Source organism: Gavia stellata, chromosome 2, assembly GCF_030936135.1.
Source record: "Gavia stellata isolate bGavSte3 chromosome 2, bGavSte3.hap2, whole genome shotgun sequence".
In the NCBI taxonomy this organism is placed as follows: domain Eukaryota; kingdom Metazoa; phylum Chordata; class Aves; order Gaviiformes; family Gaviidae; genus Gavia; species Gavia stellata.
The window spans coordinates 48,791,526-48,805,610 of NC_082595.1; the positions used below are offsets into that span (position 1 = coordinate 48,791,526).

The window sequence follows — 14,085 nt, forward strand, 5'->3', positions numbered from 1 at the left end:
AATGCATGTGCCATTTTGTGGCAGGTGATTCTCTGAAAAAAAAAAAAACAACCTGAAGTGGGGAAAATACTGTTATTTTAATATTATAGAGAAGTTCTAGCTTGCAGTTTTTCTTCAGCAGCATTTTGAAATGGTGAGCACGCATTGAATGAGAGAGGTGGAAAGGATAAAGATTAAGGTCTCACAGGTAAAGCATCCAGGATGTTGCATAGTGGCGTTTGGAGCTTTGAAGGATGGAACATGCAGATTGCAAAACCTGTGAGCAAGTGCTCTGTTGTAAATGGCTAAAGAAAATCCAGAATGCCAGCATGTGAAGGAAATCCAACGAATTAAAATCACCCAGGCTGTTTGTATTTTGTTGATTTTGCAAAGTGAATGTTAATTGTTGGTGCTGTAAAACTAATGGTGCGGTACAGAATATTCACTCCAAAAGTCCTTTCATTGTCCTATGTTGTCTGTACAAGCTAGAAATCCTGATTTTTGAGTTGTCACACACAGAAAAGAATGTTCCAACACCTGCCTGTAATGGTGGGTGTATGCATTCCTAATGCAAAAGGTATGCACTGTATAGGAAGGTGATTAAGTTAAGGGATGGGGGGGGGGTGACACCCAACACATGCATATGTGGAAGAAGACTCATCCTCATTGTTTTAGTTTATATTACGCTAAAATTTCTAAACATGAATAAACAGAGCAGCTGGCAAAATGCAGGTTCATGCCTGGAGCCTTCCAGGCTTCTTTTCGCTCAGTGCTCATCTGCTTGTGCAAGCACAGCTTCATCCTCCCACCGCCCTGTGAGTAGGAAGGAGCAGCCCCTGCTGCCGAGGTGCTTCCAGCTTTCCGCAAGCGTTTGGGAGACGGCGTTCCTGAGGCCGGCTTCCTGCAGCTGAGGAGACAACACTCACAGACCCCCTTTGATTAGGATGTGTCAGTGTTGTCAGGGCAACTGTTAACAGCAGCGTATCATATTTTCTCCTCTTGTGTTGCGTGCTGAATATTTTAGTGTGCTGTAGCTGGAAGGGGGTTGCAGGGAAAAACGTGCTGCAGCAAGGAACCTGGAGCTGTGGGCTGGGATCTGATTGAACAGGTTAAGACAGCAAAGAGCAGCATCCAAACCAATGTGCCTTTAATCAGGGCTTTTCTTGAAGGTGCAGAAAGACTGCGAGCCTTTCGCTGCCGACTGGATGTTGGTATTTGTCAGCTGTTTGCATACTGCTTATCCATAGGGGATCTGTTACAAGTGCTGAAATGGACAGGCAGTGTTGCAGCTAGTGGCTAAGCAGGGGCTGCAGTTTCTTACTTTTTTTTTTTTAAGAAGCAAGAGGCAACAGCAACATGCCTGGTTCAACTACTGCCCTTCGACAAGAGAGATTGAAGAAGACAAGTGCCAGGCCAAATCCTTTAGGTTTATTCACCATTAATGAAGAGGATGAGCAGCAAAAGAACGGGAATTCCCAAAGAGTGAAAGGTATGTCACGGTTCTGCAGCGCAATCAGGGCTGTGTGTGGAATATGCTGCACAGCAGCACAACGTTTTATTAGCTCTTCTGTGTGCTAGAGTCTGTAAAGTGACTAGTGCAGTTTGGCAATGCATATTAGCACCCTGAAATGCATTGTGCATGATAGGTGTCTGTATTTAAGTCCCCTGGATTGTTACGCAATCATCTGCTTTGGATAGGAAGAAAAAAATACTTTAGTTATTAACCTGATTTTTTCCAGTAGGGATAAGGGTCCTGTATCAGAAATATCAGTGAATTTTTGTGTGTTTTCTTTGATTTCTGTGCACAGTCTGGATAAATAACTATTAAAATAAAAAAGTGATTGTAGGCTTGGACAACACAGAATGCAATACCAGCCTGTTATAGAAGACAACTTTGCGAAAGACAATGTAAAATTAACTATATTTCCGTTCGTGTGCATAAGGGGCAGTGTGCCTTTGACAAAGTATAGAAAAATACACGTCATTCAAATATGCTGACTTTGATGTCTGACAAAAAAAACCACAAACCCAAAAAACCCCAAAACTCAACAGATTGTAACTGCTAAAGAAAAATATTTATGGTGTTTAATGTAGGTGAGTGGTGGTGGCAGAGGCATGCTGATGGTCATTGATTTAGAACAGAGGTCTGTCAAGCCTGTGTAGCCACTGTCTCTGTTGTATCATGTAATTAATGTTTTCCACATTTATCCTAGTATTTAAATTCTGTTGGTCTGGCAGGGTTCCTGCACCTTACAATTGTGACTGGAATTTTAAATTTGATCATTAGAATTTTTATTCTTTTTTGTGATCAAGTGATTCCATTTATGAGCACTCCATTTTGTGGTCTTACTTGGGGAAAAAAATTGTACCAGTTTTTTTGTTTACAAAACAAACGTTGGTTTGTAGCCTCAAGACAGTGTTTCAAATTTCAGATGTTACCAGTCTACCATGTAACAGGAGAGGCTGGCAAGCATTTAAATAGCAAATTTATAGTATGTATATTTATTAGAGCTGAATCATTTGCAGGTAACTGGTTATTTTCTTTTTCCTGAAGGAAGAAGGTAGCTTGTTAGCTGTTACAAACAAATTCAGAACTCAAGATTTTCTGAGTTTGCAGCTTGTACTTTTTTTTTTCCTCAGAAGAGTAAAGAACCTGACAGATTTGAGCATTGTAATAAAATATATATTGCTAGTCATTGTTAATGTGCCTAATGTGTTAGGGTCTTGTGTACATAGTTACCTGCTCTTCTGTATATTTGAAACTGCCCATATAAAATGGAGATAAAAACTCAATAACCTCACACTAGAATTTGTAATGTTTTAAGAAGCTTATTACTTTCCTTTATCACCCACTGGATGACTTCCAGAGTCAACAGTCCACAAAGCTAAGAATCCATAATTTTCCTGGTTTTGTTCAATGGCATTGATAGTTTCCTAGGGTGAAAGTTCTTGTTGACTTAGCTGGTATTTTCTACTTGCAGCAGTTATACAGATGTGCTTATCCTTTGCCCCTCTTGTTACAACTGAGGTTCCATTTTTCATTATTCCTTTTTTTTCTTGTTGCTGTGAAATGTAAGTAGACAAATGTGTACAGGAGCACAGACAGCAAACTAACCAGTGTATGTGGTTTTAATAAGATAAAAATTTGGTGGCTTACCTTGAATGCTTCTAGTGAGAAATAGCATAGGAGGCTGTACAAAGTATTTTGGAAGTATGCTCGTTTTTTTTTCTTTTACTAAATACTTAAAATGGCTCATACTGTCTCTAGAACACCGTTTGCACACTGATACATGTAGTTACTTACCCTTCTGTACATTTGAATGCGTTATCAGTGGTTAGGTGGGTTAGAGCTGGAGTGGCTGGTCATGGAGTATACATGTAGCCAGGGTGATGTTCTCCGTTCCTGGTACCAAGCAAGGTTACTCCAGTGCAGCTCTGAGCGGAAACATAGGTGTGTGATGGACCATGTGACACTTCCTTGAGTCTTTAGAGTCTGTTGTTCTGTTGCTACTTTATGGTGTTTGCTTTGTTTTAGTTCTGTACCTGTCCTGTTAGCTCAGCAAGCACCTGCAGCTGCTGAGATGTTTCGTTTTTTCTTTTTTTTCCTTTAGCACATACTAAGTCCATGTCATCTTCATGGGAGGTGGGCTACATGTCTTCATCTGCAGTTTCTATAATCATGCTGGACCTGTCTTTGTGGGCCTTTAATGGATCTGATACTCCAAAGTAATAAAGCAGCTCATTCTCCATTAAGGATATTTGAATATAATCACAAGTTTTAAAATAATTATCATTTTGGTAGTTCAGGTTTTCTCAGAATACTAAGATTTGATTAGAGTTTGTATGAGAGTTGTTTTTGTCATCTGGGAAGCAAATATTTATGTGGATCATAAAGTGGCTAACATTTGTGAGATCTTCTCTAAATTGATTTTGATATCAGCCATTTCTTTTCTTGTCTTTGGCTGCCTGTATTGTAATCTGAGAAGTCTGGTAGGCAATGAGTTTGTTCATCCAGTGTAAGCAAATAATGGAATGAAAATGTTTTTGTCAAGGATTTTTTTTTTTAATCTGGAGATACTAAAAGCCTGCAATGATCTTTGTAGCCACAGGCTCCTGATACTTCATTTCCTTTGTGAATTGTATTTCACTGCTTTTTCACCAAATATTTTAACTTCCTTTCCTCCTCTTGTCTTTGGGACAAGGCCTGCATTTTTGTTACGTGTCTGTATAGCGCCCACTATTGCAGCCTCTTGAGGTCCAGCTGTTGCCTAGTAGAACAATGCAAATAAAAAATACTTTGCATTGCCTTTTTTCTTTTATTAATATCCTCCATTTTGCTCTCCCATTATAACATACAGGAATTCTGCTACATAGCACACTCTTCAAACACAATTTGGCTGGATTTACAGAAGCTTGTTTTGCACTTGAATAATTTTTGATTCTAGTCACCAGCTTTCCAGCAGTTCTGCAACTATATCCATGAAGAAACTGGACAAAACAGGCACAGAACCACACAGAACCACACACTTCAGTGTTCACAGCTTCAGTGTTCCCTTAAAGCTTGTTTATTAAATATTGTTTCTGTGACTGAAGATAGTGTGTGAATGAGGCGCTCTATGTAAATCACAAGGATATGTCCAGGTAGATCAGTGTTTAATTAAAGGTATCCATCCGGTGTGCGTGAACTTTGGCCGCGGCCGTTCTTTGAATTCAGGCACAAGCAATTCAGTTGACTTCACCTTAGTATTTCCCTCCTCTGCTCTGTTGATTTTGTGCACCTTGGATGCAGTCTTAATAACTCTTACTCAATTTTATGAAATTTTTAAGTGGTGCCTCCTCTCCTTCCTCTTGCAGGGGGGTGGGGGGTAGGAGGGGGTGGGTAGTGGGGAGGGAATACCTTCTCATGCTATTGATAATGTTGTGTTTCTAAAATTATCATTTGAAGAGTGTAGAAAAGTAATGCTAATATTTCTGGATTATAAATTTGAATAATAACTGAAATAGCTACCTTATAATATTTATGGCAAATGAATAAAAAGAAGTCTCAACTAACCTAACAATGGAATCCTTCACGTGCCTGCTTATTTAAAACTGATCAAGGGAGTGTACGTCTAATCTGCTGAATGAGTATTGCTGCTAATAGAAAGCCAGATATATATGCTTTAGGTCTCTGAACAGTAACACTGACTCTTGGTCATCTTGAAAACAAGAAAAGGGTTTTTTTCAGTCCTTTGGTGCATGGCAGGGATGTCTGTTATTACCAGCAGATTTTGCTGCTGTTGCCTGGATGGTAATGTTTTTGTGTAATGCTTATTTCAAATGTAAGATTTGTTCATCCAGGGAGATGAGGGAGATTTCTTCTAATGTGACTGTTTATGTGCTTAGTCTCAGTGTTCTGCATGTATTGGGAAATATATTCCTTGTTAAACTCAGATTGGCTAACTTTTAATTCAGTTGTTATTTTGTTGCTCTGTGTCTATACCCAAACACAAACAAGATACCTGAAAGAAAAGGAAATTTGGCATCGTAAAGGGCATTAAACTGATAGTCTTGGAAACTGAAACTGTATACCTACAAAACAGGTACTGCATGGGGTGTGGAAGTGTAATCTTATCCCACGCTGCAGAGTCTGTGCCTCAGGCTGGATTGAGAATGACAGCTTGGTCTCTGGCTTCCACCACACTCTAAACCAGCAAAACTGCCTGGGATGGTGGTTCTCCCATAGGGCCTCTTAACATTAGTCAGTAGGATGACCTCCAGTTTGGTTTGGGCAGAACAGTGAGCAGCTGTTGAAGGCTGGTGACCTGGCTCACCATTGGAGGTTTTCATGACGGTTGGTAGCCTTATCTTGCTCATCTGCATTTGACACAAAGTTAGGGGAAAGAGTGGGTGGAAGGAAGGAAAGGTACCGATTCTCATTACAGTGCTGGTTGTGTAAAGGGGCAGGGCTGAGAACCTGGGCAATGTGGTTTGTCATCCTGCATTTTCCTTCCAGTGGGTTCTGCTAATGTTTCTCCCCACTTCCTCTTTCTGTCCGCTAGCCAAGGCAGCAAAAGAGGGGTCCAAAAGTATCTGTGATTTTTCTGGACATGTATTTAAAAACAACTCTCAAAGGATCTGGGAGGTATATTCTTAAAAACCCCTGTATTCATTACCTAATTTGCAGCTGTTGGGGGTGCAGAAAGAAGTTGTGTTTTTTCCAGAAGCTTACTACAAAGCTGTCTCCTTTGTAGGATTTCGCTGTTCGTAGTTTTAGGTGCTGGGTAGCATGAGACAACTTATTTGCAATAAAGACAAAGAGGTCCTAACATGGAGTAATTTATTTGCAATGAAGCAAAGAGACAGTGCTGGAAGTCTCAGGGATAGCAGGGAATATGCCTGCAGACCAGTGGAGCAAATCCGATTTGTTCAGTCCCCCTGGCTTTCAGAGTGAAAGTCCCAGGTCTGAGGACTTAGCTTGTGTTGTAACACAGCCTGTTCATCAAAGTGTGTGCTGGGATTACTGAGAGTTTATCTGTGCTGGGTAAGAATCATCTTACGCTTCCAGCTCAGCTCCGTAAGCAGAGGCTTCCGCTGCTAATTCTGGAGGACTGTGTTCATATACTTTGTCATCTGTTTTTGTGGGGCGAAACAGCCTGTGATCTATTCATGTGCTCAGGGAGCATACTTGACATTGAGTAGGTGGATGGCGAAAGTCCAAAAAAAATACAACAAAGTCTTCAAAGTTTAAGATAATTTGTTAAAAGGAATTCAGGTTAACTTGGTATGTGAACTGAGGATAATCCTAATTGGGGAAAAGATAGAATTTTGCAAAGTAACTTTTGTAAGTAATGAGGGTTATTTCAACCAAGATATAAATGATAACATAATATTCATCAGAGCTGTCCATGTGAGAACAGGATGCAGTATTTGGTTACTGTACTTGTAGGACAGAATGCTTGTTGAAGTTGCAAAAAGATTGGAGTTCAATTTTAATTTAGACAATTCTCAAGAAAGCTTTATACAATAAGAAACACCATTCGTGAAAGATTGATAGCAAGCAGTGGAGTTTCTGCCTTATTGACTGTTACCACTGTAAAAGTAGTGGCTTTAAAAACCTTGAATTGGGGATACGATTCCAACTGTGGAGAAAATACATGTAAAAGGAATGTAGGTTTATGGTAATATTTTATGGGAGAGAGAGAGAAACCTGGAAAGTGGTAGATCTGTCCAAGGATCTTGAAGTTCTCTGAGGTCTTGTTGCATTCTTTTTTTCCTGAAAACATTAAAATAATACTCTTTCAAGGGGTTTATACAGTAATATGCCGTTGGAATAAGATGACAGCAAGAAGAAAGGGACCTCTGTGCCCTATCTGTACCACATTACATGTGCCTGGGTAGTACCATGGTTTTATTTTTCAGTGGAAAAATGAGGCAATAGCTAAGCACGTATTTTTTTCAAAAGAAATATGTTGCAGTTAGATCCCCTGATGTTTCTGTGATTGTGGTGTTGTAAAGAGTCTTGGCACTCTTGCTGCTGTTTGCAAGCTTGCTCAGAAACTGCTGTATCCATTCACTCCTTCAAAGTTGCCATTGTATCCAGGTACATAGAAGTCTGGCTTTATTTTTAAGAGAACACCTTTTGCTTGTCATATTGAACTTGAGAGAAATTAATGAGCACTGGCCTAGTGTTGCTTCCAGCCATGAGCAAGTAATGATGGAACCCTGCTCATTACTGGGCTCAGCTGAATCTATGGGAATACATAATTTTTCTTCCTGCACACTCACACATGTACATTCTTTGCTTACTCAGCTACCCACAGAGTACACTTTGTGGTTTTTTTTTCCCTCCCCTGTTTGTTTAAATTCAATCTGTATTTTACTTTATAACTGGAGAACTTGTTTTTCTGGGATTTGAGAATTAAGAGTTCTAAGTGAAAGCATCTCAAAAGAGTTTTGTATTATTATCAGAAGTCTCTTCAGAAGTGATTTGTGTTTTTTAAGCCACAATAAGGAATTATTTAACCCAGTCTACCCAACCTCAGGCCACAACAGTAATGTGCCAGGAGAACAAATGCCACAATGATTGATGCAACTTGCTCTATTTTAATGAACTACCTTCAGTCAGTGAAGGTGCATTTCACAGTGCACTGTTTTTGCAGCCAAGCACTACTTGAAACTCATACATGAGTTTCACCTGCATGGAGTTGAAGCATGGTATGAGTAGATGCTTGTGTCTGTGGGTCAGATCTGTATAATGAAGGTGAGAGGGGCTATGGGCAATGTTTAATAAGCAAATAAAAATGCAGATGAAACGTCAGAAATGAAATCAGAGTACTCTAAAACTCGGGCTTTCACATCTTGTTGCTTGAGGCAAAGTATTCCTCTCTTTCAGAGGAGTGGAATCACTTTTACCAAATTCTACACAAAACTCCCATCTCATTGATTTATAGGTTTGACTATGACAGTCTTTGAATATCCAAATTGTCCCAAACCCCATCTTAGTGATTTGTATGTACAGGTGTAGTGTAACCTAGTCAAGCTCAAGGTAGGAATGACTAGGGATAGCATGCAGATTGTTTAAATTTTCTTTTTAGACTAGCAGTTTCAGAGGAGAAGCACTTGAATGTTAGCTTTACTTTCTCCTTTAAATGATTGACTTGCTGGTAATGGCTAGAATAAACAAAGTTCTGGTAGGCAGGTCACTGCAGCTTAACCTGCATGCAGATTTCTCCAGAAAGTAGAATTTGTGTCCCTGTACTAGAGGGGAAGACAAGGGGGTTTGGGTCAGGCTATGCTGGTGGAAAGCTGAACTGCTGCGTCAGTACTGACACAGAACTGTAGCTGCTCTGTGTGTGTGTTTGTGCTGGGGAACTGTTGAGTTGTTCTGAACTAGAATAATGCCTCCTGTAGCTTCAGTGGGATGATGGTACAGGATTCTCTCTTCTAACTGTTTGCCAGATTAAAAGTGCATTGATGTTTTTGTTCCCTTTTATTAATGCTGGGCAAATAGATTATCTTCTAGTTGTTTCAGATCTGTTGAAGCCTAGTTTTGCTCTTTAGCTCTGTAGAGGCAACACAGTTTTTCTCAGGGATTAGCTATGCTGTAGATTTGAGTTCATGTCTAATCTACAGAGTTTATCTGTACAGATGTCAACAAGAGGAAACTGGGTTTGGACTCAAGAGTTTAGGCAAATCGAGCACAGGTACTTGCTGAGACTGGTGGGAAGCAAAATGTGGAACGTAGCAGAGATTCCAAGTCATAGAAATCTTCCAGTTGATGTCCTTCACTTGGGAATAAAAACTTAGTTAGCTGAAGCGCTCTTCCTTTTCTGGTATTAGTGTCTATACAGCTGGCTTCAGGCAAAGCAGGAGTTTTCTGATAGAAGGCATAGTTGTGGATTTACAATTGGTCCATAATCTCAGTAACTGATCTTCAGCAGTGTGTGTTGGAGGCCAGATTTACAATTAACTTGAAAGAGGAGATAAGAGTCAGTTTGCTTAGGAGTTGAGAGTTACCCAAAAACCTGAACAACCCAGGAGAAATACTGAAAGTACTGAAGTCCCAGAAGGGACTTAATGTACTTACACACTGAATTTGTAGTTTGGTTGCTGGCCACCTGCTATTCAGTCCTTTATTTCCCTTGTTTAATACTGCTACAGTTTGAATCTCCAGTCGTGCCTACTAATTGGCCTAGTCCTTCACATAGAGGTTGATTGTTTTTTTTCAGAGTCAACTTTCTTCTGGGTTTTCCTCTTAATCTGAAGCAGACGTAGGAACAAATGTCATTCTACAATCTGGCATGCCAGGTACAACTGTTCACAGATGTCTTCTGTGATCTGCTGCTGTTTTTTATTTTGTTTAGCATTGGAGGGTTGTGGAATGAGGCTGATGCCACTGCACACCCCTGCAGCCAGGAAATGCTCTGGTGGAGTGTTGTTTTCAGAAGAGCCTTGCTGCAGCCTAGTGCCATACCCACCTCCTATTGCATGGTATACTGTATTAGAAACGTGCTCTCTTTCTTTATCAGGAACGGGGATGCCTCCTAAAGGAACTGAGAATAGTGGAAGACACAAAAAACATTAAGAAGAATTTTTATTGTCTGTGTGCTGGGAGACAATGAGAAAAAGGAGTGAGAAAGTAACATATACTTTCAAAAATAACATTTCTGCAGGATGCCTGAATTCTAATTTAATTGATGTGAATATGATCAGAGTGCTGATGTCTTGGGCGGAGACAATCTGACTGGTTGAAAGTCCAGTGAAAGATCCTGGATGTAAAATCTCATAACATCCTAAAATATACTGTTAAGGGTGCTGAAGAGGCTTGTTTTTTCCATTCTTGAATTCCAGATCTTTTTCAGCTTCATTTTAAATTCCCGCGCAGGCAAAGTTTATTATAGAAGTGCTGACAGAACTTGGTTCACATTGTTGTATCTTAGTGTACAAAGCTATCCTGTTTCTCAATTCTGCTTCAGGGAGCTTTTCAGAAAGCTGGTTTGGAAATGCAGGTTTATCCAGTTACCCACCCTTGACATGAGAAGTCATCCTTTTATGCAGCCAATTCTAGCTTTGTTTTTTTTCCTTTTTCAAAGTCAGTTTCCTCATTGCCTGCATGCTGACTAATGCACTGATGAAAATTACAATACTGAATTTTGGCTTGTGTGCTAAGACATTATGAATGTGACATGAAATGTGTCTGAGCTGTTTTTGAAGACAGAGGTGTGATGTTAGTGGAGTTAGCACTTGTTTATGCTTCTGAGTGCAGCAGTGGCAGTATGGTGGAAAACAAACTGCTGAACCTTCTTGCCAGTCATTGCTGCTTAATTGTAACAGCTATTTCACTGAGGGATGTGCAGTCCACACAAACTCTAGGCAATGCTACTTTCACGTTTTGTGTGCGTTCCCTTTCACTAGAAAAACCAAAACATGTTTACCTCACTCTCTTATTCCCTGTAGCAAAGGAAGAAAAAGTAGTTTGTGTTTAAAAAAAAAAAAAAAAACAAAAAAAAACAAAAAAAACCCCAACCAACCTTTTCCAGCCATCCAGCTATGTTAAACTGGTGTGTTTAGTTGCAGTCTGAACTGCAAAATAAGAGGGTAAAGGGGTAGAGAAAAAGCAGATGGCAGTCACCATCTGTAAACCAGAAAAGGACAGCAACAACCAGCTGCTGAGTGAGGTATTGGCAATAAAACCAGGCTGCAGACCAAGCAGCTTGTGCTTGTTGTTGTGCCTAGATTATCAGTGTTTTGGTATGTTCTTATACTTCCAATCTGTCTCTTCTGAAATATTCCATAATGTATTTATTTACTTTTGTGCCAGGTTTTTTCTTCACCAGGTTATTCTCAAGTTTAAGAAACACAACTGTCTAAACTAGTTTGTGTTCAGGGAGTTTTTGTGAGCCTTGTTGTCTCTGTGAGTTACCTGGATTGTTGCTGTAAACCACATCTCAGATCCTCAGTGTCACTGAAGATTGTATGCAGAGTAGCTTGGCTTTTCACTGCAATGTTTAACATAAATCTAGTCAATAACTGATGCAGAGCATAGGAAAGCAGTATAGCGAAGACTGACGCTCACACCATGGTGATGTTTATGGATGCCTCCTTTTTCTGTTAGACTTTTGTTTAATCACCCTCCTTACAGATTTCACTTGTTTGTGGCATCTGTGTGATGAGCAACATTCCAAGGCTGAAAAATTTAAGGTGACAGTATGATGGTTTAATCTTCCTATCCTGAGAAATGAAGACAGCATCTCAATGATTACAGTGTGTTGGAGTTCTGAATAGGCTCCTGACCCCAATGTTTTTGGAGGTGATTTATGCTCATCTTAGCTCTGCAAACATGCCCTGCTGTTGTCTGTCTGTAAAGAGAAATTCAATGTGTCTTGCTGCTACTAGCAGTTCCCTTTAACACTCAGTGAAGATTTAGCTTCACTAAAGTTAAATTTTGAAAGTGCTGTTCTTTGGTCTTTCTCTTTATACTCCAGGCTTTGATTATGGAGTTTTCTTAATCTTGTCCTAGGATTTCTCAGTAGCAAGCTTTTATCACTAATCTAGGCCTCGATGGTGAGGCTGTAGCTTTTTGCTACAAATCAAGGCAAGAAGGTTCTGCTGATGAAATGTGGAAGTCTGCAGGCCGGTTTTTAGTGGAGTTCTCGCAGGGGTACTTTAAGATGTCTTTGACCTCTTTTGTGTGTGGTGGGGTTTTTTTTAAGTAGGGAGAACAACAATATGGCCTTGTAAACTTGACCTGGTAAGTTACCAAAAGCTTTAAGAAGGTCATCTCTGTTAGTGAGAGAGGTTACCCTCCTTTGTTGCTGTTCACTCTTACTTGCCCTGTTGTGTCTCTTCAGAGTGTGGTCTGACACATTGCTACTAGTGAACCATGTAAGCAGATACCTGCTCTTGAAAAATGTGTAAGCTAACATAGCTTCAAAAAGAAACAAGCTAGGGAGCAACCCTATGAGAAGGTTTACATTTGTATTTGTGATGTTGGTAACATCTGTTTGATCAGTCCTTAAAGAAAGCCAAGATATTTCTTATAATTATGCTGTAGAATAGATGAAGTGGGTTGGTAGAGTTACTGCATACTAATGAACGGGATGTTCTGTGGAATAAGCAGGATCCAACAACTGTAATTCAAAGTAAGATTTTGAATTTTTCTCCTTGGTTACAAAATTTTTTGTCATGTGTGTCTGTGTGGGGGTCTGTTTACTTGCTTTTGAAAGCCTTTGCCCTTCCCCATTCTCAACCAATTCTCTGCCACGGAATTTTCCCATTTAAAGATCCAAGAGTGCAACAGAGTGAAAGTTTAAGCATATGCTGATAGTGATTTCACAACAACTTTGGTAATGGACTGAAAGCACTTACTGCCCTGTTCTGGATCTCTCCGGCTTTATTGAACTGAACTGCATTTTGCAAGTAAACAACTAGTGGTCAAATTCTTGCTTGAAATAAATAACTATATGTATCCATTTCAAAGAATGAGACAGCTTCCAGGGACATGTATAGCTGTAGTACGTGAAGCTGCCTTGAAATTGGTGCAAGTTTCTCATCAGCCTTTGAATCCCAGATCTGTTTATCTTCTGAATTAATGATGGGTCTGTACATCCTGCTGTCACATTCAGTCATATCTCAAAACAGTAGAACTGTAAAAAGTTCTATAATTTTGCGCTGGAGTAATTACTTTTAAAAAAATCCTTTCTTGAGAAGCAGGGAGTTGTTATTTAGGCAACTTGCAGAAAGGGATTTTGGAGCAAGATGCTTGTAAAATGGTCTGAATCATCCCTCTTCTCAGTCAGGGCTGAGGCATGGTGGCAGGACTGCAGGCAGTGCTGCTCCTGCACAGCCTGGTATTGCTTGTATGGAAAAACAAAGGGCTTCAGTCCTGAAGCACCCAGCCTGCTACTCATCAGAGACAGGGCTCGATAGGATTTAATGGGGAGATAGGGTAAGAGTGTCTGGCACAGGGAAGAAAGGCATTATGAAGAAATTGTACTTTAATTATGGGGTTTTTTTATTCCTGAAATCTATCTTTTTCACACTTCATGTTTATTTGTTGAAATGGTTACTTACCTGAGCTTCCCAGAAGATTGCACTTTCTGTTTACTTGGAGTAGCATCTATTTGTGTGCCGTCTAGCTCTTCTGACTTTTCTTGTAATTCAGAGGTTCCCATAGATCAAAGCTGCATTTACGAGAACTGGACAGGCATCGTGCTGGACTAGATCCAAATTCCTTGGGTTTGTTCTTATGCTATTGGCAGTAAATGTCTAGATTGTTTTGCAGCCATACTATCAATTTGCTGCACTGCTTTAGCTGTGGGGACCTGGCACTGAATTGACTCTCCTGCATTTATTCTATTGGAAACAATGCATCATGAGTCAGAGAGAGAGAAATGGTACAATGATGGATTGTGAATGTCATCCAGTATGTATAAAGACAGGACTTTGAAACACAAAAGCTAGAAGTGACTGTACTGATGCAGTTAGCCTGTGCCTTAGAGATAGTATCACAAAGAAGTGGTACACTCAATTCTTTCATGTGTAGTCTCTGAAGTCTGAATTATTTAATAGTGAACTGTTCCCAAAAGTTATTGACTAGCTTTGGAGGCTTGGGAGGCTTTTTTG

General features: G+C 39.9%; 1 protein-coding gene across 1 annotated transcript in view; it reads left to right on the forward strand.

Moving 5' to 3' along the window:
- Nucleotides 1-1,335: 1,335 nt before the first annotated feature.
- Nucleotides 1,336-14,085, forward strand: part of MAP7 (microtubule associated protein 7) — a 104,478-nt gene continuing 91,728 nt past the window's right edge. Inside the window, 3 exon segments of the mRNA XM_059831417.1 lie at nt 1,336-1,468; nt 9,692-9,715; nt 9,718-9,768. Of these exon segments, the coding sequence (XP_059687400.1) occupies nt 1,336-1,468; nt 9,692-9,715; nt 9,718-9,768 (208 nt within the window).